Source organism: Leuciscus leuciscus (assembly GCF_965113295.1).
Source record: "Leuciscus leuciscus genome assembly, chromosome: 22".
NCBI lineage: Eukaryota > Metazoa > Chordata > Actinopteri > Cypriniformes > Leuciscidae > Leuciscus > Leuciscus leuciscus.
Genome location: NC_138746.1, coordinates 17,918,564 through 17,945,058, shown reverse-complemented (window position 1 = coordinate 17,945,058; position 26,495 = coordinate 17,918,564). Strand labels below are relative to the sequence as shown.

Genomic DNA, 26,495 nt, shown 5'->3' with positions numbered 1-26,495 from the left:
GGAACGACACGGGATTTGGGAAATCGACTGTCGAGGCCCATGTGTCGACTTTTTGTCGGATTGTCGGCCTTTTTTTTCCTTTTTTTTTAAAGAGCAGCAGCAATGCGGAGGGTGGAACATATTCTACATCGTTGTACTAGTTTATTCTAGTCTCAAAAACATGGCTCTAGTGTCAAATTTTGACCATTGAAGCGGTAATAATAAAAACGAGATTGAGAGTAGGCTAATTTAAAATGTTTATTCAACAGCCTTACAAACACATAAGACGTAGGCTACTTTTTGCCGTTCGGAATTTACAGAAATAAAACGGCCTGTCCATTAGTTAATTAGCTCTGTGCATGATGTAGCCTAAACAAGATAGTTTTCCGAATGAAAAAAATAACACTCTATATTATCATTATATAACATTAACATGCTTATCAAACGTGAAAATAAGCAACAATTAAAATTGAAAACAGCGTGCCCATTTTTTTTTTAACCACAGAAAAGGAGGCAGCATAATACAATCAACTCAACATAACAAATCAGCAGTGAAAATAAAATATACACCAATAGGTATCTTACCATTTAGGCCTAATTTTTGTTTAAGAACAGAAGCATATCCACATGTTTGGGTAGAAGGCGACTGCGGAGTCTACTCACGACCAGTCCCGCGGCTGAAAACACTCTTTCCGCTGGCATCCCTGACGTGTCTGTGTGGAACGCATAATCTTTGCCGCACAATTTGCACCTCACTATCTTAGCATTAATTTAGCTAAAACTCCCCCACACCTTGCTCCTGTTATTTGCCGCTGCCGCCATGTAGACTCTGTCGCCTGACACACACACACACACACACACACACAGGGTCAAGTGGCGATCCCATTTAGAAAAAAATGGATTGTTTTATTTAAAATGGTTTATTTCATTATGGGAAAAGTGGCGCTTTATGATGTGTATTTGAATAGGAAATGTAATAAATTAAAAGCCCCAAAAAAATAAAAATGCAATTTGGAAATCCCACAAGCCCCGCCCCCTCGACATGTCGACACTCTATTTTTTTTGTCGAGTGGAGCATGTGTCGAATGTCGGTCGTTTTGTCGAGAAAAAGTCCCATCCCTACTGAATATAAACCCAACAGATCACTCAGATCATATCAGCTAGAAATATACCAAGGGTTCACTCTAAACATGGCGAGTCTGCTTTTAGCTATTATGCCAGCCGCAGCTGGAACCAGCTTCCAGAAGAGATCAGATGTGCTCCTACAGTGGTCACATTCAAATCCAGACTCAAAACACTTCTGTTTAGCTATGCATTTACTGAATGAGCACTGTGCCGCTGTTCGTCCGACTGTTTGTTTTGCTTTCAAAAGTAAGCTCAATGATCAAACTATAGGCAAGGTGACAGAGAGGGTTTTAATTATGGTCAGCAGGGCATTTAGCCCGTAACTGTAAATGCCCACTCAGAAGGTGTAAAAGAAAGTGATAATGTGAAAGTGACGTGTATTAATGTGGGTTTGAAAGTAGAACAGTATTTAAATGATGATATTAAAGTTTTCGTCTGAGAAAGAATGTGAACGTGCGAGTAAATGAGGGAGAAAAGAAAGTTAAAGGAAAGTTGATAGATGGAAGTCGTAAGAAGATTGAAGGTTAAAAGAAGGTTGAAAGATTTAAGTCTTAAGGGAATCCTTTTGAAGGAAAGATCTATAATAATATTCTTTATTACTTCAAAGTACTGCATTTTATTTTATTTTTCTAAACTGTTTTAATTATTCTTATTTCTTTTTATTATTTTAATTTCTTCTATGTAAAGCACTTTGAGTTGCCATTGTGTATGAAATGTGCTATATAAATAAACTTGCCTTGCCTATCTTACCTTGTGAGTATCCTGGCAAGAGTATTGTCTAGAGAAAGTTCTGATTCTGTATTTGCTGTTGGTTTATCGTCTAGTTATCTGTCAAGTCTTAGTTTAGTTTAGTCACTCCTTGTCCTGTCCATGTTTTGCCCCCTTGTGGGATTTGTTTTCCCTGTTTTTTGTCCATAAATAAACTGTGTGTCAAGCATCATGTCTGCGCTTGGGTTCATCCTCAAATTCATGACAGAAACAAGGGTGTGATCATCAGATTTAAAGTTGGAGTAATTTGTGCTGTTTTCCAGTTAGTAGGAAAGATAGAAAGTCTGATACAAAAATACAAAACTACAGTTGTTTAATCATGTATAAATTTTCACAGGCGTCGCGTCGTCTCTTCCCAGGCGTCGCGTCTTCTCTTCCCAGGCGTCGCATCTTCTCTTCCCAGGCGTCGCGTCTTCTCTTCCCAGGCGTCGCGTCGTCTCTTCCCAGGCGTCGCGTCGTCTCTTCCCAGGCGTCGAGTCGTCTCTTCCCAGGTGTCGCGTCGTCTCTTCCCGGGCGTCGCGTCGTCTCTTCCCAGGCGTCGAGTCGTCTCTTCACAGGCGTCGCGTCGTCTCTTCAACTGTAGAATAAAAGGTAAGTATTATGTGAATGCTTGGCTAAAGAGATGTGTCTTTAATCTAGTTTTAAACTGGGACAGCGAGTCTGAGCCTCGAACAATATCAGGAAGGCCATTCCAGAGTTTAGGAGCTAAATGTGAAAATGGAGCTGCGTGTTTTGCCAATTCTTGTTGGATCCTTAATTAATTGATACAGTCCGAGTTTCATTACAATAGCTTTTAAAGATTTTGATGAGCTATCATTCCAGTCAAGGTTGATATCGCCCAGAATTACAAGCTCCTTTGATGTAACAGATTTAATTATGTCAGAAAGGTGAGATAGATAAGAACTTTCACTGACATTAGGGGATTTGTAGGTGACAATAATGGTAATTGCATGTTGAGGTGTAAAATGTACGATCAGTTTTAAGGTTTCAGTTTCGGTTTCAAACTTTGATATTAAAGTTTCTCCGCCGCCGGTCTTGCTAATGCGGTCTTTACGATACAATTCATAAAAGAATCTGGAATATTAGGAGTTAACCATGATTCAGAGATTGCCATTACATGTGCTTTCGACTGCGCAAGCAAGATTTTAAATTCGTCTAGTTTGGGAACAAGGCTTCGGGTGTTTAAATGGCAAATCTTAAAGCCTCTGGTGCTACCGAGTTGACTTAAATTAGTTGGACTTTTTCTTGGATGAGGTCTTCTTCTTTGTACTTTAACTGTTTTGACTAAAGGACTAGAAGAAGATACTTCAGAGGGTAAGATCGGAAAAAATGGGGGAGTAAAGATAATCGGGGTTGGAAGTCTAGAATGGGGAAAATATTTGCGAGTTATCGGTAAAAACATACGCTGTGGTTGCGGTACAGCGGTAAGAAATCTGGTATAGTTTGCAAATGCATATAGTCCCCACAAATGCAATATGCCTAAAGTTGTCAAAAAAGTATTTGAGTCAGGCCCGGGATTTAGCTCAACATTTCCAATAAACAGGAGAATAGTTATTAAAAGTCTTGATGCACTTAAAACGTATTTAGACTTATTTTAATTTTCATCAGAGTCATTTGCTTTAACATCAGTTACCCACCGGTGAAAAATAATAGTTCGGATGGAGAAAGACAATGGCTGATGAGAAGCTGGTTGGCCAGAGTTTTTAAACACAAACCTCTTGTCAGAGCATTGTAGGTTGCTAACCGGCGAACTAGTCCGTGGTGCAGAAAACTCCGCTGACGGCCGGGTACGTGGTAGTCGGACACACCCGCGCAGAGCAGCCGCCTGTGAGCTGTGATTTCCTATCCAATACAAAGAAAGATGATATGAACAAGTCACTCATGAATGATTTTTTAGAGCTAGAACAGAATTGAAATCTGCTTGGTTCACTGATTCTGTTATTCTCCTGTTTACTACAGTGAAGCCGCTTTAAAACAATCTGTATAGGATCAAGCGCTATATAAATGAAGGTGACTTGACTATAACAAGAACATTACAATGAACACACATTTGAAAATCTCACTACAAATAATCCAGAATTTAAGACAAAAGATAATAATCCTTCTCTGCCTGTTACACTTCCTCACACCTGAAACTGATGGGAGTGAATCTCCTGAACTTCTCCAATCTACTGTAGACCATTACTAATCCATTGATGTTGTAACATCTGCTCTAACGTCGGGCGTTTAGATGGATCCCGCGCTAGACACTGGCTAATCAGATCCCTGCATTCTATACAATACGGAGAGAGCTGGTTAGTCATGACCATGTGACCTGGCATTTTTGAAAACAGCATCTAAAACATGATTAATATACTGTAAAATGTTCCTTATCGTTAGTTTAAAAGTGAAGTATGTCGTTTCTGCGACACTAGTGGCAGCGAGTGGAATAAATGACAAAATAAAGCATATTTTCAAAAATATATATATTTTTTACATATATTACATATTTTCTTGCAAAGGCCCCTTCTTCCGTGCATCGCGTCTTCCCCGACTCAAACATCACAAACGCAGCTCTTACTGGTTCATGTGAAGGCATGTTTCAGGTCCAACATATTAGTAATAATTTCAGCTGTGTTGCGCTTGTCTTTATGAAAATGTGCCTTTCCGCATCACAATGCTCTGTTCACTTTGACGTGTTCATGAGCTGTTTAATCTTTGAAAGAATAAATGCAGTGAATTTTGGCTTTCACTTCTGTCACTAAAGCGGCATTTCTTTTCCCACGGCTCTCGCGCCAAACTCTCGCTATACGTTGAGCTATATATAAAACATCTTACATACTTCACCTTTAACTGTTTCTGTACAAAGCCTTTGCTTTATGTGTGTGTTTATCTATGTTATCAATATTATTCACTCACCTTTGGATAATTCGGGGTTCTTAAATGTAACTTTGGCTCGTGTGATTTCCGTTCTATCGTGAAAAGGAGAACATCCGTTCACCATCTGGTACAGCAACACTCCTAGAGACCAGACATTTGCAGGGACGGCGTGGAATCGAGGCTCTGTCAAGACTTCAGGTGGGCAGTAATCCGTAACTCCTGGAAGAAAGACACACATTGTTGAGCTTTTTTTTTTTAAAGCATCAAATAATTAGTAAGTCACTACATTCAGGTTTCCACACTCCCAGAATGCTCACCAATGTATATTTTGCTGTTGTAGCCATCGCTACTAAACAGCTGACCGCAGCCAAAGTCTATCAGCTTGAGCTGTAGCGGGGTTTTCTTCAACAGGAAATTCTGCGCATGAATGTCATTATGGAAAACGCCACGATGGATGCAGTGTTGCACTGCCAGCACAGCCTGTCTCATGATGACCCATGCTGTTGCTTCAGACAAATGATGAAAACGAGTGATGAGGTCCAGCAAGTTCTCGTAGGGTTTGGGATACTCCATAACCAGAGTGAAACCTCTAGGATCTTCAAACCACTCGTATAGCTGTATGACGAAGGGGCTTATGGGTTCTTGCCTCATCATCATCAGCAGCGCCACTTCTGTAACGAGAGGTTTGGGATTCCCAGGCTAGAGAGAAGTAGCAGATGGAAGGTTAGCTGGGTAAAAATCTGAAGAAAACTAATTTTATCTGACCCATAGAAGCCTATGGATGAGTGAGCCAGCTCTCAGATTTCATCACAAATATCTTAATTTGTGTTCCGAAGATGAACGAAAGTCTTACGGGGTTGGAACAACATGAGGGTGAGTGATTACTGACAGAATTTTCAATTTTGGGTGAACTAACCCTTTAATATGTAGTGGAAAAAACACCCAATCTGGCAACACCAGCCACCAGTGTCTACTGACTCTCTTGTTCGATCTCGTTCATCAAAATGAACAAATCTTTTTTCGAGTCATTTCATTCATTTAATGGGCTTTAAATGTTATACTATTAACTGGCAAATTCCCAGAACACATCCACCTACGCAATCTTGATCATATTCTGAATTAAGAAATCATTATAATGCAGTCAAAAATCGTTTACAGGGAACATAAATAATTACTTTACCTTCCGAGTCTTTCGTTCATTTGTCACGTGACAAACGCAATGAATGGATCGTTCATGAACGACTCATCACTTACGTTACAAATCAAAACGAAAAGCAGCAAGGAGGCGTCGTATGATCATTTAAAGTTTTATGACAAGGTCGGTGAGGATGGGAAAAATCTGACGCATAGCTTAAGTGTTAAAACTGATAAAATAATTGTCTGTGGTTCTATATGGGCAGTGGCAATCATTTTGAAAAATTATAGCCTATCTCGCAGCAACATGGAAAAAAAGAACTATGAACTAGTTCATTTTTGGAACTGTGAACTCAGAGTAAAATTTTGAGTATGAACTATGAACTGAACTAGTTCATTTTAAAATTGTGAACTGAACTTTGAACTAGTTCATGTAGAAAGTGAACTTTCCCAACACTGCCTACAGGTGTATTAACTACAGTAATCTGCACTTAAACAACTCAATACACATTCAGATTTTGGCCAACTTACAATATTAAGATAACGATCGTTGTCTATCTTGCGTATCCGCTTGATGGCAACCTGCAAAACAAAAACCCAGTTTCAGTAACATTAACAGTATTCAAGCGCCTGACCTTGCACTAAGTATTAAACCATCTGTACATTGTTTTAAATGTGTTTTGCAAGAGCAAAATGTTTGTACAATTAAGTAAGATTGACCTTTTTGCCATCAAATCTGCGTGTTCCCAGGAACACCTTGCCAAATCCTCCAGATCCAATCATCTCTCCCACGTTATAGAGAGACTCAAAGAACTCTGAAAAACAAACAGAAAAATATGAGACAATTATTAGCTTGCTAGATCCATTGTTTGTTTTGTTTGTTTTAAATATCAGTGCTGGTCGAGAAAATAATATTATAATGGGGGAAATAATTTTAATATTCTCTAAAAACAAGCCTTACTTTGAGTGGAAAACAAGATAATACTGTTTAAAATAATAGAAGAATAAGAAATAATGATATGAAAAGAATTGAAAAGAAAAAACAATTGAAAACAACTATTAGACACACACATGTCAAATTAAGCAATGATATAATGACATAACTTACATTTTACTGTTAAATTCTTATCTGTAATGTTACAAATCTAAAGTAATGGGATTTTTCACACTATCCCCCTGACTTCTGCTTAATGCCTGCATAAATGTCCCAACATCTTATTTCAATTCACAATATTAATAATTATAGTCATTTTATTTCACAATTATCTCGATTACGAGGGCAGAGCCTGGTGATTCCGTGTCAACGATAAAGTTATTTTTCTTATTTTATCTGATCTTTTATTAAAAAGAAAACATACATTCCCAGGCTTCATTTGACCAACTCTGGCACATGTGTCTCAGTTCTGGTAATGGCAAAGATCATATGGGCCATATCTTAAAATATATTTATATTATATTAAGCATTGACTTTTATTAAATGCATAGCAATGTCTTATTTATGACATAACCGACTCTGTAATGCTCGGCACGACAGCCATTTTGACGATTTTGCGTGTATTTGACAATTCAAGAGAAATAAGTGGTGAAATATAATTATTTTCTGGATCATATGCTGTCTGAGAAGTGGCTTTCTGTGCGTGTGTTTCTGGTGTGTGTCAGACAGCGCAAGTGCCATCGAGTTCGTGCCTTATTGAGAGCGTTTAGCTAACATTCCCATTAAATGAAGAAAACTTTATTTCTAAATGTTCCCTAAACATTCAAAAGGTCCAGTTTTTTCAACGTTTCAAAAATGTTTTTTCTTGGTTAAAGGAACATTCTATTTTATAATTTTGCATTATGGGAACGTTACTTTTGAACATGCTCGGTATGTTCTGAAAATTTTAGATGAACGTCCAATTAAAACATTTCTAAAAAAAAATAGGTTTCACTTTATTTTGATGGTCCCTTTAACACATTCTGTTGACTATAAGTGACACTGCACCTACAAGTCTACTAACTCTCATTAGAGTATTAGTAGAGTATTAGTAGACTGGTAGGGTTAGGGTGAGAATAAGTTGACATGTAGTTGTAAAGTTACTTATAGTCAGTAGAGTGTTTGTTGGAGGAGCATCACAATAAAGAGTTTGCAGATATTAAGCAGAGAGTCTACTAATGCTCTAATGAGAGTTAGTTGACATGTAGTTGCAAAGTTACTTATAGTCGACAGAATGTTCAAAAGGGACCATCAAAATACTGTATTTGAAGAAAAGACTGTATTTGATGAATTCATGTCAGCTGCTCGTCTTTGATGGATTATAGCTGTTTGGGCTACCAGACATGCTGGTGTGACTATTTTATGTGCAGGTTTTAGCCTATCAATGTGGTAAATCCAGCAAAAACAGCTACTAATCGGGCTAGTGCAATATCTAGCTATGTGAACAGCTATTCTCTTTTAATTGCATTGGCATAGTGCACCCTATTTTTTTTTTTTATTTTTTTTTTTTTTTTTTTTTTTTTGCTGTTTTGATTATCATTGAGTTGTAGATCAATGTTTACATTTTTTTATTTTTTTATTACAGATGCAGATGCAGGGTACCATGACAGTACAGAACCAGGTGGGAATTTGAATGGTTTCTTACTTGCTTTAATCTAGCAATTTACTGCTAATCTATCAATAAGTCTAATTGGCTTGCATAATGTTTTCTTGCCAAACTTGTGGACAACAGATGATGATGTCGAGCTGTCCTATCAGGTCATCCATCTTCTTCTGTCTCACTTTTCTGAAGATGTCTCAGGGCTCATTGTTCTTGCAGATGTAAGTTCCCCTACACACAAACACACACACACACACCTCTCTCTGCCTCTCTTTCACACACACACACACACACACACACACACACACTCCTCTCTGACCATCTCTCTCTCCCTCACTTTGCCTCTATCTCTATCTATTCCTCTATCTTTACCTATCTTTCACTATCTCTCTCTTTTTCCTTTACCTACCCTGTATCTATCTGTCATGAAACGGGCTCTTTCCTCTTTCTCTTCTCTCTCTCTTGCTCCCTCTCCTGGTCTTTTTCCTCCTTACACCACTTCCCCGTTTCTTTTCTCTCGCTCAGCTGTTCTCTATCTCATCATCTCGTTAACGCTCACACCTGTTCTCTCTTCCTACTGATTTCTTTCCCTATTTCTTCTCCCTCTTTTCCTTTGTTCCCTGCCAGAGTATTACCTGAATTGTGTTACGTACCTGATGTTTCTCTATCGTTTACCAGTCTTGTCGTGTCCAGTGTGGTATATGCTGTCTCCTGATTATTACTGCTGATCATCATCTGCTTGCCTGCCTCTGGCTGTCGGTTCCTACTATTGTTTGAAGCTACTCATCCGCTACCCGGACCCTTCTCCGCACCTTGTGGGGATTTCCAATACCTAGCCTGCGGACTCTCTTCAGTTGCCTTTTTCCTTAAAGAGACTTTCTGTTTGAACTGTTTTTGCCTGTCGGCAACTGTGTTCTGATTTTGCCTATCAGCGCTTCTGAGTTTATTAAAGAGACATTTAATCTGCCTTTGCGTTTGGGTTCTCTCTCTCCAACTCTCATCATGACACTATCTCTCTGTTTTATCACTCTCTCCCTATCAATCTATCCCTATATCTTCCTCTATCTCTCCCTCTTTCCCTCTATCTCTCTCTCTCTCTGTCTCTCCCTCTATATCTGTATCTATCTAACTCTCTCCCTCTATTTCTTTTATCCATCCATCCATCACTCTCTCTCTGTATCTTTCTCTATCTCTCTATCTATATCCCCCTCTCTCTCTTTATCTATCTCTTCATGTCTCCATCTCTCATTCTATCTATATATCTATCTGTCTCATTCAGTGGTAGTCTTATGTCATTAATATTGTGTTTAATTTGTTCTATGTCCTAGGATATGCCACTGCAGCTGACATTGAGAGTTCACTCTCTAAACCTGCAACTCATCGTCTGATACTTCTTGGTAAGTTGGTTTTAGATTGGACAGTTGGCTTTGGTGTTGTATGTAGTGAATTCAATGGTATCAAACTAAACTGTATTCAAAATGAAAACTAAAACAGAAATTTGACAGTTTAAAACATTTCTGTTTCAGGAGAAACGGAAAGCCGCTTCCAGCGCTGGATGCTCAGCCTTGAGGGCCAAATCGTTTGCGAAGGGTCCACCTTTGTGACAGGGCTGGTGTCTTTTTTTCCCTGTTTTTACATCTTTAACCTACAGTACCAAGCCTATGTGTAACATTTTTATGTGACCAGGAGTCACAGTGTATATCCTTGGTTTGAGTCTTTTTAGCTGAATTTTAGCAGTTCAGGGAACATTAAATGTTGAGGTTTAGGGCCCTATCTTGCACCGACGCAGCGCAAAGCCAAACGCAAGTGTCTTTGCTAGTTTAAGACAGACGCAGTTGTTATTTTCCGTCCAGCGACCACAGATGTCAGCAATGAACATGATGTACATTATATTTCTGTGATTGGTCTGATCCATGTGTGCCTACATTTGTAAGTATTTACCTTTCAGTGATTGTATTACAATAAAAAAAAAGTTAATTTCAACACGGAACTATTAGTTTTCTTTCACTTAAGTGTTATCTGATGGATTATGCCTATTCTTGCATTAACTCAAGCTAGAATATGTCTGTAACAATCAGTGGTACACGTTACTATGCAAAAAATAATTAACAATATTTAATGGAAACAAAATAAATGGTGATTTAACAGGAAAATAATGGTAACGCTGCTGCCAGTTGTTTCCTGTTTTTTTCTGTGATTCACAGTAAATTCCTGTTGAAAAACATTACGGGGAGTGCACTGTAAAAAAAACAGTAACAGGAATTAACTGTTAAAATAACAGGAAAATAATGGTAACCCTGCTGCCAGTAATTTCCAGTTATTTAACAGGGAAATAATTAACAGTGTAGCCTATTAAAATACGTATGAAGTGTCTAAAAATTTATGTTTACTAGAATAAAGTACCTGGAATAAACTTCTGGCATTTTTGGTTGATGTTATAGCGCACACAGTTGTTTCCGCACGGAAATATGATGGTTTGCTCATCAAAATACAACAAATTATTCCTCACTCCTGTCCGCAATCCGAATATATAATGAGACTGTGCCACTACAGTAGCCATCTTGACAAAATGATTAGCTAACAGTTTGTAGAAAAATACGATTTAAATGAGTTGTCTGGTTTGTTTGACATTGAAATCTTGTTGAAATCTGTTTAACGCTGCAGTAGAGTGACTGGTCGAGATATGTGTTTAATGCCCGTGCGCTGGCTTCGCCGAGTAACCTTGAAATTGTACATTCGTTGAAAAACAAATATTTCTTAGTTGAGCTCTTAATGAAAAAATATTTATATTTAACAATGTTTTGAACGAAACAAATATTACCTGCAAAATAAAACAAATAATGGTAAAATGAATTGAAACTAAGACAAATGTTTTATTGGATGAGGCACTCACCGCTTGAAAACCTTTTATTAATGTGTACATGCATTCATATAAAGCATGTACAATTTCAATTAAATATTTGAAATGACACAACATTTAGCAAATATGCTACATAAATAGTCAATTTGGTAGCAACTGGGTGGTTGCTGTGGGGAACACGGTGGAGCAAGTGTTCTCTGTGGGATCTTGGCAGGCACAGACACTCCCTTTTGGATATTCTTCTGCCTCTGCTGCTTTGGGATCCTGAGGTTTGCGGAAGACACAAGCACTGGTGCATTTTGCAAATGCTGCCTCAGCAGCTCAGGGTTTTTAGGATTTCTCCTCTTGGAGATCTTGTCTGGCATTGGTGCTCCATGTGAGGAGCATGTGAGCACCTTTGAGGAAGCCACTGGTGCCCTCTGTAGTGACTGGATGGGTGTGGGTGTTTCTAAAGCGGCCTTTTTCAGATGGTGAGTCAAATATTCGGGGATCCTGAGTTTTCCTCTTTTTTGGGACCCTATGGGCACAGGTGCTCCCTTTGGGCACGCAGCAGGCACAGGTGCTCCCTTTGGAGATGCAGCAGGCACAGGTGCTCCCTTTGGAGATGCAGCAGGCACAGGTGCTCGCTTTGGAGATGCAGCAGGCACAGGTGCTCGCTTTGGAGATGCAGCAGGCACAGGTGCTCGCTTTGGGGACACAACAGGCACAGGTGCTGAGTGCTGAGCTTTCTCCAATGTATCACCGAAGACCAGGGATGAGGTGAGGTCCTCTTTTTTAGCACTGGGAGAGTTCCGCTGCCTCCACTGCTTTGTGGTCTTCAGTTCTCCCTTCTCAGATGCTTCACTGAAGACCAGGGATGAGGTGAGGTCCTCTTTTTTAGCACTGGGAGAGTTCCGCTGCCTCCACTGCTTTGTGGTCTTCAGTTCTCCCTTCTCAGATGCTTCACTGAAGACCAGGGATGAGGTGAGGTCCTCTTTTTTAGCACTGGGAGAGTTCTGCTGCCTCCACTGCTTCGTGGTCTTCAGTTCTCCCTTCTCAGATGCTTCACTGAAGACCAGGGATGAGGTGAGGTCCTCTTTTTTAGCACTGGGAGAGTTCTGCTGCCTCCACTGCTTCGTGGTCTTCAGTTTTCCCTCCTCATATTTCCGATCTGAGAAGCCCGAGTGCTGGGAATGAGCCTTCTCAGATGCATCACTGAAGACCAGGGATGTGGGGCATGATGTTTCTCCTTCCTCCACTGTTTCCCACCACTGGTCTGAGATGAGGTCCTCATAGTCAGGATACTCAGATATGGGGTCTGAAACTTCCATTATCGCCCACCACCGCCCCGCAGCAAGGGCCGTATTGAGCTCATCTGACAATTCAGTTGATGAGGACTGCTCTGCACTCTCAAAAATGATGGGCATGGTTGACATACTCGAAAATGAACTAGAAGTGAACAATACTTCTTGCAATTTATATCTGTGAAACACTATGAAAGAAAGAGAAACAGAAGAGATTATTTGAATAATCAATTTTGTATCAATTTCCCTACTAATATGCACAACTCAGATGCACATAATGTAAATGTATATAGTAATTTCACAATCGCCGACTCGCTACAAGAAGAATAAATCCGCTGCACTATTTATACTCACGATCATTATGACGTAACAGTCGACAGTTGACGTCACAGTCGGCCACACGAATTGACGTCACAGTCGGCCACCCGAGTTGACGTCACAGTTGGCCACCCGAGTTGACGTAACAGTCGGCCACACGAGTGACGTCACAGTCGACCACACGAGTTTGTGAGGGATGGAAGACCTAGGCTGTTTCGCTGTATTAAAAGTGAACATGCAATACAAACAAAGACTGACTTAGCTTTTTTAATTCATGATTGTTCATACAAAAACTAGCACTGTTTATTATTTATTTTTAGCATTTGCAGCTGGTGCATAAAAGGGAGCAAGTGAAGCTGAGATGCATTTTGTTATTAAGCAAACAGACCACTTTTTTTTTTTTTTTTTTTTTTTTTTTTTTTACAGATATTACAATAAAAGCACATTTCTGAAACAGAATATAATTCACAAAAAAAGTTCCTGTAGGCTATCCTTGTTTTTTTCTATGTATGACAATTATTTAAAAAAAGCAACAGATAGGACGAGAAAGAGTGCTGTCCCGAACATCAGCAGGACGGTTTTTTTTTATATATTAAGTCGTAAATATTACATGACTTACATTTTGCTCTTTATATCGGCAACGAAAATAGTTCCAAATAAATCTATAAATCGTTGCTCATCTTTGAGAAACAGTTTCCCTGACTGAAAACGTTCCATACGTTTAGCGGCTTTAGATGCTCTCTGAAGCGCAGACAGAGAAGCGAAACATAACGATATCTCTTGTCAAAAAAAAAACTGCTTCTTTCAGCAGGTTATTTTCGCTATGTAATATGTATTGATTGAAAAAATGGAGAATAATAAAATTCGGATTTCAAACGCAACGCCGAGTTTATGAAACTCAAATTAAGATTATATTTACAGTGAATTTAGAGAATCAGTAGGCTATGGGCTGCCGGTGGTGCTTGAGACTATATTTCAAGAGTTCAGATGCAAAAAGCCTCTAAGTGCCATCTGAAATTTTCTTCTAGAATGATCATTTTTATCAAGCTCGTATATTTAAGTTCAGTAATTTCACTTAAATGGCAATGAAAATGAATTGTCATTTAAGTGAAATTACTGAACTTAAATATACGAGATTGATAAAAATGATCATTCTAGAAGAAAATTTCAGATGGCACTTAGAGGCTTTTGCATCTGAACTCTTCATTTGTCATTCTGTGTTTCTGTGAAAAAATACTAACAATAATGAAGCTAAGAATAGGATACGTATACGGGGGAAAGAGGTTGCTAATGCAATGCTAAATAAGATATTATGTAGCCTACAATAACAATTTTATAGAAAGAAATAACATTACGATGTCTAGAAATCAATTTCAATAGTAACGTTACATTGGGTTTAATTTGTCTTTTGATGAGATCTACAAATATATATTGTTAGAACCAAGAATTTCCATGGGAATATATCCATATTAGCCTAATGTGCTAATTAATGTGTGTTGTCATTGACAAATAAATAAATATACAGTTTACATATCTATATATAGAAAGAAAAATATTTCCAAAACAATACACACACACACACTGAAAAAAAGGTTTTCATTCATCCAATAAAAAAAAATGTAGGGTTCACATCTATATTTTACACTGTTAGAAATTACCAGCATTTCACAATAATTAACAGTATTATTTTACAGTAACTTTTTGTAATTAAGTTTCCCTGTAATATCCCAACGAATACCTGTAAAAACTACAGTATCCTTGGATTTTACAGCATTTAACTCTTATTTTACAGTAAAATATTGCAATCTAAAACCTGCTGTTATATCACAACAAGGTCTGTAATATCACAGCAACACAGTGAAAAAAAAAAAAAAAAAAAGGATTTCACAGCATTAAACAGTATTATTACAGTGAAATATTGTATTGAAATATGTATTGAAGATTTGGTTACTAAATACCATGAGTTAAAACCAACAAAATATCAAAGTATAATGGTTATAATTTAATGTTGTGTGGACTTTAGCATTATGATGTTTATTAGGCGTTGGGTTTTGGTTACCTTACCTCATGACTAAATGTTGGTGTTTGATGTCAATAAGAAATGTACTGTATACCTGTACTAACAATGTTGTTCTTTTTCCACTAGATGTCAGTACACTATAAAAGTAGTAGAATTTTTTGAAAAACATCTGGAGCAGAATTGATGAGGTGTTCTGCCTTATTAAGTGTTATTAGACTTCCAGATTGATTTATAAAAGGCATATTAATTTGCATAGTAACTGTCGAGTTGATATAATCCCAAATCATAGTCATTCATACACAGTCCCATTTTATATTACACTGTAGGCTATCAGAAAGTTAGTTTATTATATGTAAATATAATTTACAGAAATAAATATTTATGAATAGATATTTAGAGATTCAGTTTTTCTGTGTAGGCTACTTCAAGTATAGCAAAAGCAAATAGTGAAACATGCACCAAATAAATGCACCAAAGAAGCTTCCTAAAATATATTTTTTATTTTATTTGTATAGAAAAGGTCCACTGATAAATGTAAAGGATAGTAAAAGTCTTTGGACTTAAATCTGTCATAAAAATTAAAACAAACCTTTATCTGATGATGTTTGGGATGCAGGCTATTGTTGCAAGATAATGTGTACTGAAATAGTGAATCAGTTTTATTACTGAAAGATTTTATTTTATTTTATTTATTTCAAGTTATAGTAAAATATAACTTCTTATTTCTTTAATTTGATATTGGGAGAAATATGACCCATATGTGTGTATTAGTCAGATATTCACAAGAAATACAGTTAATAACCAGTAATAGTTATATTAAGACTAGTGAGACAAGTGATAATGATATAATTTACGTTAATACTTATCATATGATATTATGAGCCTATAATATAGGCTACAAGACCTACTATATAGCCTATTACATATAATATATAGGCCTATTAAAATACGTATGAAGTGTCTAAAAATTAATGTTTACTATAATAAAGTACCTGGAATAAACTTCTGGCATTTTTGGTTGATGTTATAGCGCACACAGTTGTTTCCGCACGGAAATATGATGGTTTGCTCATCAAAATACAACAAATTATTCCTCACTCCTGTCCGCAATCCGAATATATAATGAGACTGTGCCACTACAGTAGCCATCTTGACAAAATGATTAGCTAACAGTTTGTAGAAAAATACGATTTAAATGAGTTGTCTGGTTTGTTTGACGTTGAAATCTTGTTGAAATCTGTTTAACGCTGCAGTAGAGTGACTGGTCGAGATATGTGTTTAATGCCCGTGCGCTGGCTTCGCCGAGTAACCTTGAAATTGTACATTCGTTGAAAAACAAATATTTCTTAGTTGAGCTCTTAATGAAAAAATATTTATATTTAACAATGTTTTGAACGAAACAAATATTACCTGCAAAATAAAACAAATAATGGTAAAATGAATTGAAACTAAGACAAATGTTTTATTGGATGAGGCACTCACCGCTTGAAAACCTTTTATTAATGTGTACATGCATTCATATAAAGCATGTACAATTTCAATTAAATATTTGAAATGACACAACATTTAGCAAATATGCTACATAAATAGTCAATTTGGTAGCAACTGGGTGGTTGCTGTGGGGAACACGGTGGAGCAAGTGTTCTCTGTGGGATCTTGGCAAGCACAGACACTCCCTTTTGGATATTCTTCTGCCTCTGCTGCTTTGGGATCCTGAGGTTTGCGGAAGACACAAGCACTGGTGCATTTTGCAAATGCTGCCTCAGCAGCTCAGGGTTTTTAGGATTTCTCCTCTTGGAGATCTTGTCTGGCATTGGTGCTCCATGTGAGGAGCATGTGAGCACCTTTGAGGAAGCCACTGGTGCCCTCTGTAGTGACTGGATGGGTGTGGGTGTTTCTAAAGCGGCCTTTTTCAGATGGTGAGTCAAATATTCGGGGATCCTGAGTTTTCCTCTTTTTTGGGACCCTATGGGCACAGGTGCTCCCTTTGGGCACGCAGCAGGCACAGGTGCTCCCTTTGGAGATGCAGCAGGCACAGGTGCTCCCTTTGGAGATGCAGCAGGCACAGGTGCTCGCTTTGGAGATGCAGCAGGCACAGGTGCTCGCTTTGGGGACACAACAGGCACAGGTGCTGAGTGCTGAGCTTTCTCCAATGTATCACCGAAGACCAGGGATGAGGTGAGGTCCTCTTTTTTAGCACTGGGAGAGTTCTGCTGCCTCCACTGCTTTGTGGTCTTCAGTTCTCCCTTCTCAGATGCTTCACTGAAGACCAGGGATGAGGCGAGGTCCTCTTTTTTAGCACTGGGAGAGTTCCGCTGCCTCCACTGCTTTGTGGTCTTCAGTTCTCCCTTCTCAGATGCTTCACTGAAGACCAGGGATGAGGTGAGGTCCTCTTTTTTAGCACTGGGAGAGTTCCGCTGCCTCCACTGCTTCGTGGTCTTCAGTTCTCCCTTCTCAGATGCTTCACTGAAGACCAGGGATGAGATGAGGTCCTCTTTTTTAGCACTGGGAGAGTTCTGCTGCCTCCACTGCTTCGTGGTCTTCAGTTTTCCCTCCTCATATTTCCGATCTGAGAAGCCTGAGTGCTGGGAATGAGCCTTCTCAGATGCATCACTGAAGACCAGGGATGTGGGGCATGATGTTTCTCCTTCCTCCACTGTTTCCCACCACTGGTCTGAGATGAGGTCCTCATAGTCAGGATACTCAGATATGGGGTCTGAAACTTCCATTATCGCCCACCACCGCCCCGCAGCAAGGGCCGTATTGAGCTCATCTGACAATTCAGTTGATGAGGACTGCTCTGCACTCTCAAAAATGATGGGCATGGTTGACATACTCGAAAATGAACTAGAAGTGAACAATACTTCTTGCAATTTATATCTGTGAAACACTATGAAAGAAAGAGAAACAGAAGAGATTATTTGAATAATCAATTTTGTATCAATTTCCCTACTAATATGCACAACTCAGATGCACATAATGTAAATGTATATAGTAATTTCACAATCGCCGACTCGCTACAAGAAGAATAAATCCGCTGCACTATTTATACTCACGATCATTATGACGTAACAGTCGACAGTTGACGTCACAGTCGGCCAATTGACGTCACAGTCGGCCACCCGAGTTGACGTCACAGTTGGCCACCCGAGTTGACGTAACAGTCGGCCACACGAGTGACGTCACAGTCGACCACACGAGTTTGTGAGGGATGGAAGACCTAGGCTGTTTCGCTGTATTAAAAGTGAACATGCAATACAAACAAAGACTGACTTAGCTTTTTTAATTCATGATTGTTCATACAAAAACTAGCACTGTTTATTATTTATTTTTAGCATTTGCAGCTGGTGCATAAACGGGAGCAAGTGAAGCTGAGATGCATTTTGTTATTAAGAAAACAGACCACTTTTTTATTTTTATTTTCTTTTTTACAGATATTACAATAAAAGCACATTTCTGAAACAGAATACAATTCACAAAAAAAGTTCCTGTAGGCTATCCTTGTTTTTTTCTATGTATGACAATTATTTAAAAAAAGCAACAGATAGGACGAGAAAGAGTGCTGTCCCGAACATCAGCAGGACGTTTTTTTTTTATATATTAAGTCGTAAATATTACATGACTTACATTTTGCTCTATATATCGGCAACGAAAATAGTTCCAAATAAATCTATAAATCGTTGCTCATCTTTGAGAAACAGTTTCCCTGACTGAAAACGTTCCATACGTTTAGCGGCTTTAGATGCTCTCTGAAGCGCAGACAGAGGAGCGAAACATAACGATATCTCTTGTCAAAAAAAAAACTGCTTCTTTCAGCAGGTTATTTTCGCTATGTAATATGTATTGATTGAAAAAATGGAGAATAATAAAATTCGGATTTCAAACGCCACGCCGAGTTTATGAAACTCAAATTAAGATTATATTTACAGTGAATTTAGAGAATCAGTAGGCTATGGGCTGCCGGTGGTGCTTGAGACTATATTTCAAGAGTTCAGATGCAAAAAGCCTCTAAGTGCCATCTGAAATTTTCTTCTAGAATGATCATTTTTATCAAGCTCGTATATTTAAGTTCAGTAATTTCACTTAAATGGCAATGAAAATGAATTGTCATTTAAGTGAAATTACTGAACTTAAATATACGAGATTGATAAAAATGATCATTCTAGAAGAAAATTTCAGATGGCACTTAGAGGCTTTTGCATCTGAACTCTTCATTTGTCATTCTGTGTTTCTGTGAAAAAATACTAACAATAATGAAGCTAAGAATAGGATACGTATACGGGGGAAAGAGGTTGCTAATGCAATGCTAAATAAGATATTATGTAGCCTACAATAACAATTTTATAGAAAGAAATAACATTACGATGTCTAGAAATCAATTTCAATAGTAACGTTACATTGGGTTTAATTTGTCTTTTGATGAGATCTACAAATATATATTGTTAGAACCAAGAATTTCCATGGGAATATATCCATATTAGCCTAATGTGCTAATTAATGTGTGTTGTCATTGACAAATAAATAAATATATAGTTTACATATCTATATATAGAAAGAAAAATATTTCCAAAACAATACACACACACACACTGAAAAAAAGGTTTTCATTCATCCAATAAAAAAAAATGTAGGGTTCACATCTATATTTTACACTGTTAGAAATTACCAGCATTTCACAATAATTAACAGTATTATTTTACAGTAACTTGTTGTAATTAAGTTTCCCTGTAATATCCCAACGAATACCTGTCAAAACTACAGTATCCTTGGATTTTACAGCATTTAACTCTTATTTTACAGTAAAATATTGCAATCTAAAACCTGCTGTTATATCACAACAAGGTCTGTAATATCACAGCAACACAGTGAAAAAAAAAAAAAAAAAGGATTTCACAGCATTAAACAGTATTATTACAGTGAAATATTGTATTGAAATATGTATTGAAGATTTGGTTACTAAATACCATGAGTTAAAACCAACAAAATATCAAAGTATAATGGTTATAATTTAATGTTGTGTGGACTTTAGCATTATGATGTTTATTAGGCGTTGGGTTTTGGTTACCTTACCTCATGACTAAATGTTGGTGTTTGATGTCAATAAGAAATGTACTGTATACCTGTACTAACAATGTTGTTCTTTTTCCACTAGATGTCAGTACACTATAAAAGTAGTAGAATTTTTTGAAAAACATCTGGAGCAGAATTGATGAGGTGTTCTGCCTTATTAAGTGTTATTAGACTTCCAGATTGATTTATAAAAGGCATATTAATTTGCATATTAACTGTCGAGTTGATATAATCCCAAATCATAGTCATTCATACACAGTCCCATTTTATATTACACTGTAGGCTATCAGAAAGTTAGTTTATTATATGTAAATATAATTTACAGAAATAAATATTTATGAATAGATATTTAGAGATTCAGTTTTTCTGTGTAGGCTACTTCAAGTATAGCAAAAGCAAATAGTGAAACATGCACCAAATAAATGCACCAAAGAAGCTTCCTAAAATATATTTTTATTTTATTTGTATAGAAAAGGTCCACTGATAAATGTAAAGGATAGTAAAAGTCTTTGGACTTAAATCTGTCATAAAAATTAAAACAAACCTTTATCTGATGATGTTTGGGATGCAGGCTATTGTTGCAAGATAATGTGTACTGAAATAGTGAATCAGTTTTATTACTGAAAGATTTTATTTTATTTATTTCAAGTTATAGTAAAATATAACTTCTTATTATTATGAGCCTATAATATAGGCTACAAGACCTACTATATAGCCTATTACATATAATATATAGGCCTATTAAAATACGTATGAAGTGTCCAAAAATTTATGTTTACTATAATAAAGTACCTGGAATAAACTTCTGGCATTTTTGGTTGATGTTATAGCGCACACAGTTGTTTCCGCACGGAAATATGATGGTTTGCTCATCAAAATACAACAAATTATTCCTCACTCCTGTCCGCAATCCGAATATATAATGAGACTGTGCCACTACAGTAGCCATCTTGACAAAATGATTAGCTAACAGTTTGTAGAAAAATACGATTTAAATGAGTTGTCTGGTTTGTTTGACGTTGAAATCTTGTTGAAATCTGTTTAACGCTGCAGTAGAGTGACTGGTCGAGATATGTTTAATGCCCGTGCGCTGGCTTCGCCGAGTAACCTTGAAATTGTACATTCGTTGAAAAACAAATATTTCTTAGTTGAGCTCTTAATGAAAAAATATTTATATTTAACAATGTTTTGAACGAAACAAATATTACCTGCAAAATAAAACAAATAATGGTCAAATGAATTGAAACTAAGACAAATGTTTTATTGGATGAGGCACTCACCGTTTGAAAACCTTTTATTAATGTGTACATGCATTCATATAAAGCATGTACAATTTCAATTAAATATTTGAAATGACACAACATTTAGCAAATATGCTACATAAATAGTCAATTTGGTAGCAACTGGGTGGTTGCTGTGGGGAACACGGTGGAGCAAGTGTTCTCTGTGGGATCTTGGCAGGCACAGACACTCCCTTTTGGATATTCTTCTGCCTCTGCTGCTTTGGGATCCTGAGGTTTGCGGAAGACACAAGCACTGGTGCATTTTGCAAATGCTGCCTCAGCAGCTCAGGGTTTTTAGGATTTCTCCTCTTGGAGATCTTGTCTGGCATTGGTGCTCCATGTGAGGAGCATGTGAGCACCTTTGAGGAAGCCACTGGTGCCCTCTGTAGTGACTGGATGGGTGTGGGTGTTTCTAAAGCGGCCTTTTTCAGATGGTGAGTCAAATATTCGGGGATCCTGAGTTTTCCTCTTTTTTGGGACCCTATGGGCACAGGTGCTCCCTTTGGGCACGCAGCAGGCACAGGTGCTCCCTTTGGAGATGCAGCAGGCACAGGTGCTCCCTTTGGAGATGCAGCAGGCACAGGTGCTCGCTTTGGAGATGCAGCAGGCACAGGTGCTCGCTTTGGGGACACAACAGGCACAGGTGCTGAGTGCTGAGCTTTCTCCAATGTATCACCGAAGACCAGGGATGAGGTGAGGTCCTCTTTTTTAGCACTGGGAGAGTTCCGCTGCCTCCACTGCTTTGTGGTCTTCAGTTCTCCCTTCTCAGATGCTTCACTGAAGACCAGGGATGAGGTGAGGTCCTCTTTTTTAGCACTGGGAGAGTTCCGCTGCCTCCACTGCTTTGTGGTCTTCAGTTCTCCCTTCTCAGATGCTTCACTGAAGACCAGGGATGAGGTGAGGTCCTCTTTTTTAGCACTGGGAGAGTTCCGCTGCCTCCACTGCTTCGTGGTCTTCAGTTCTCCCTTCTCAGATGCTTCACTGAAGACCAGGGATGAGATGAGGTCCTCTTTTTTAGCACTGGGAGAGTTCTGCTGCCTCCACTGCTTCGTGGTCTTCAGTTTTCCCTCCTCATATTTCCGATCTGAGAAGCCTGAGTGCTGGGAATGAGCCTTCTCAGATGCATCACTGAAGACCAGGGATGTGGGGCATGATGTTTCTCCTTCCTCCACTGTTTCCCACCACTGGTCTGAGATGAGGTCCTCATAGTCAGGATACTCAGATATGGGGTCTGAAACTTCCATTATCGCCCACCACCGCCCCGCAGCAAGGGCCGTATTGAGCTCATCTGACAATTCAGTTGATGAGGACTGCTCTGCACTCTCAAAAATGATGGGCATGGTTGACATACTCGAAAATGAACTAGAAGTGAACAATACTTCTTGCAATTTATATCTGTGAAACACTATGAAAGAAAGAGAAACAGAAGAGATTATTTGAATAATCAATTTTGTATCAATTTCCCTACTAATATGCACAACTCAGATGCACATAATGTAAATGTATATAGTAATTTCACAATCGCCGACTCGCTACAAGAAGAATAAATCCGCTGCACTATTTATTCACGATCATTATGACGTAACAGTCGACAGTTGACGTCACAGTCGGCCAATTGACGTCACAGTCGGCCACCCGAGTTGACGTCACAGTTGGCCACCCGAGTTGACGTAACAGTCGGCCACACGGGTGACGTCACAGTCGACCACACGAGTTTGTGAGGGATGGAAGACCTAGGCTGTTTCGCTGTATTAAAAGTGAACATGCAATACAAACAAAGACTGACTTAGCTTTTTTAATTCATGATTGTTCATACAAAAACTAGCACTGTTTATTATTTATTTTTAGCATTTGCAGCTGGTGCATAAACGGGAGCAAGTGAAGCTGAGATGCATTTTGTTATTAAGAAAACAGACCACTTTTTTATTTTTATTTAATTTTTTACAGATATTACAATAAAAGCACATTTCTGAAACAGAATATAATTCACAAAAAAAGTTCCTGTAGGCTATCCTTGTTTTTTTCTATGTATGACAATTATTTTAAAAAAGCAACAGATAGGACGAGAAAGAGTGCTGTCCCGAACATCAGCAGGACGTTTTTTTTTTATATATTAAGTCGTAAATATTACATGACTTACATTTTGCTCTATATATCGGCAACGAAAATAGTTCCAAATAAATCTATAAATCGTTGCTCATCTTTGAGAAACAGTTTCCCTGACTGAAAACGTTCCATACGTTTAGCGGCTTTAGATGCTCTCTGAAGCGCAGACAGAGGAGCGAAACATAACGATATCTCTTGTCAAAAAAAAAACTGCTTCTTTCAGCAGGTTATTTTCGCTATGTAATATGTATTGATTGAAAAAATGGAGAATAATAAAATTCGGATTTCAAACGCCACGCCGAGTTTATGAAACTCAAATTAAGATTATATTTACAGTGAATTTAGAGAATCAGTAGGCTATGGGCTGCCGGTGGTGCTTGAGACTATATTTCAAGAGTTCAGATGCAAAAAGCCTCTAAGTGCCATCTGAAATTTTCTTCTAGAATGATCATTTTTATCAAGCTCGTATATTTAAGTTCAGTAATTTCACTTAAATGGCAATGAAAATGAATTGTCATTTAAGTGAAATTACTGAACTTAAATATACGAGATTGATAAAAATGATCATTCTAGAAGAAAATTTCAGATGGCACTTAGAGGCTTTTGCATGTGAACTCTTCATTTGTCATTCTGTGTTTCTGTGAAAAAATACTAACAATAATGAAGCTAAGAATAGGATACGTACAGTGGCGGATTTAGCAAATTGGGGGCCCAAGGCGAAGGTATGTATGGGCCCCCCATCCGATCTTTAAAGGTGCAATGTGTCATATTTCTGAGGATCTATTGACATAAATGCAATATATAACTATGTTTTCAGTGCATAAAAACCTTACTTAATGAACCGTTATGTTCTTATTACCTTAGAATGAGTCATTTATATCTAGGCCTACATAACCGCGGGAACCCCCTTCTATGAAAAATCGACATATTGTGACGTCTAAAAATCACACACTGCACCTTTAAAAATCTTTTTTTTAGGCTACAGACTGAATGGCAGGTAAAGGTTGGAGAGGAGAAATAAAGCTTCCCCTTTAAACCTTGCATACACTTATTCTTATTCACACCTAAACAGAAACGTCACAATGTTTACATGGTACAATTTCTGGTAAGCTCTGTTTTTATTTTATTTTTGCTTGACAAATTTCGATTCAATTCTTGTGATTTGATTCAATACTGGCTCATTTAGATACATATTAGGTACACAAGATAGACGTTAATTTTTCTCAAGAAAAAAAAAACTATGAACATAATGCGTTTTAGTAAACAATATACTAAATAAGTAATATAGTAGGCTACACATATTTAGCTAAATACTCTTTTCTAGTCAACTAACATGCTATAGCCTATATTATGGTAATTAAATGGCTTTCCTGAGGTAACGTTATGTGATGATTGTTCTCCAGCTGTTTTACCTCTTTCCACGGTTGAAAAACACTGATTGGTCGATATTATGAATAAGGAATATACTACATTTTGGTAAGTTATTACCGAAGATGATCAGTTCACGTGCCTCTAGGGATCGGTCACGTCACATTACAAGCTCCAAAGGGTATTTATTGTTTGAATTTCGTAATAGAATTGACAGAAACCGAGAGCTGAGATTTTTCATATCATAAGTAATTTAAACTGCTCTGTTTTGCTTCACGATTTTTCTGTGCGTTGGACGTTTGTTGTTCCTAGCCATAAAAAAGTTTGTCATCGTTAGCAGCTTTCCTAAATACTTACAGTATCTGAGTCTTTTTTTTCTTTTATTTGAGACTCTTGGGTAACTTCGAAACTTTTCATTTTCACGTATAGACTCATCTTGCTCTGTTTGTGTAGTTCCTGTATCGTTAGCGTTGTAGTCATTGTCAGCGGGCATCACAAAACAAGTTTGTTACCTTATTCGGCAATTTGTCCTCCTTTTTTCAGCACCGCTTGGGTAGCTTCGCTTCATTTTTACTCTACTACTCCTTACACTCTGTCAATCACTTATTTTTCTCTGTCAGTTTTTTGTCGCAATACAGGCTTGTCACTTTCGCAGATGCGTAAGATAATGGAATAGTCCAATGTAGTGAGGTGGGGGGCCCCCTCCTTTCTGCGACTAATGATTTGATGCCATTTTTGCAAATGTAGTTTTAGAAATATATAATTTGCGAAAAGTAAAAAAAAAAAAAAAAAAAAAAAAAACTTAAGCATAAGTTAATGGAGCATTTTGGGGGCCCCTAGGTAGCTCGGGGCCCAAGGCAATTGCCGACCTTTGCCTAATGGTAAAGTCCGCCCCTGGATACGTATACGGGGGAAAGAGGTTGCTAATGCAATGCTAAATAAGATATTATGTAGCCTACAATAACAATTTTATAGAAAGAAATAACATTACGATGTCTAGAAATCAATTTCAATAGTAACGTTACATTGGGTTTAATTTGTCTTTTGATGAGATCTACAAATATATATTGTTAGAACCAAGAATTTCCATGGGAATATATCCATATTAGCCTAATGTGCTAATTAATGTGTGTTGTCATTGACAAATAAATAAATATATAGTTTACATATCTATATATAGAAAGAAAAATATTTCCAAAACAATACACACACACACACTGAAAAAAAGGTTTTCATTCATCCAATAAAAAAAAATGTAGGGTTCACATCTATATTTTACACTGTTAGAAATTACCAGCATTTCACAATAATTAACAGTATTATTTTACAGTAACTTGTTGTAATTAAGTTTCCCTGTAATATCCCAACGAATACCTGTCAAAACTACAGTATCCTTGGATTTTACAGCATTTAACTCTTATTTTACAGTAAAATATTGCAATCTAAAACCTGCTGTTATATCACAACAAGGTCTGTAATATCACAGCAACACAGTGAAAAAAAAAAAAAAAAAGGATTTCACAGCATTAAACAGTATTATTACAGTGAAATATTGTATTGAAATATGTATTGAAGATTTGGTTACTAAATACCATGAGTTAAAACCAACAAAATATCAAAGTATAATGGTTATAATTTAATGTTGTGTGGACTTTAGCATTATGATGTTTATTAGGCGTTGGGTTTTGGTTACCTTACCTCATGACTAAATGTTGGTGTTTGATGTCAATAAGAAATGTACTGTATACC

At 37.5% G+C, this 26,495-nt stretch overlaps 1 protein-coding gene and 1 long non-coding RNA gene across 4 annotated transcripts in view; one reads left to right on the top strand and one right to left on the bottom strand.

Moving 5' to 3' along the window:
- Positions 1–2,372: 2,372 nt before the first annotated feature.
- Positions 2,373–4,135, bottom strand: LOC309486033. Its single transcript, XR_014201369.1, has 3 exons — positions 4,002–4,135; positions 3,588–3,714; positions 2,373–2,449 (listed from the first exon to the last, which is right to left on the bottom strand). It is a non-coding gene; the product is annotated as an uncharacterized lncRNA (long non-coding RNA).
- A 4,046-nt stretch (positions 4,136–8,181) lies between these two features.
- The window catches only part of LOC309486030 (uncharacterized protein), a 177,327-nt gene continuing 159,013 nt past the window's right edge, over positions 8,182–26,495 (top strand). Inside the window, exons 1-4 of one of the 3 annotated variants that reach the window (XM_082153105.1) lie at positions 8,406–8,459; positions 8,597–8,660; positions 9,767–9,835; positions 9,965–10,319. In XM_082153105.1, coding sequence (XP_082009231.1) covers positions 8,424–8,459; positions 8,597–8,660; positions 9,767–9,835; positions 9,965–10,107 — 312 coding nt within the window. In that variant the 5' untranslated portion in view covers positions 8,406–8,423 and the 3' untranslated portion in view covers positions 10,108–10,319. Of the gene's footprint in view, positions 8,460–8,570; positions 8,661–9,766; positions 9,836–9,964; positions 10,320–26,495 lie in introns of those variants that run through there. The other 2 variants (XM_082153104.1, XM_082153106.1) reach the window with 2 other exon arrangements.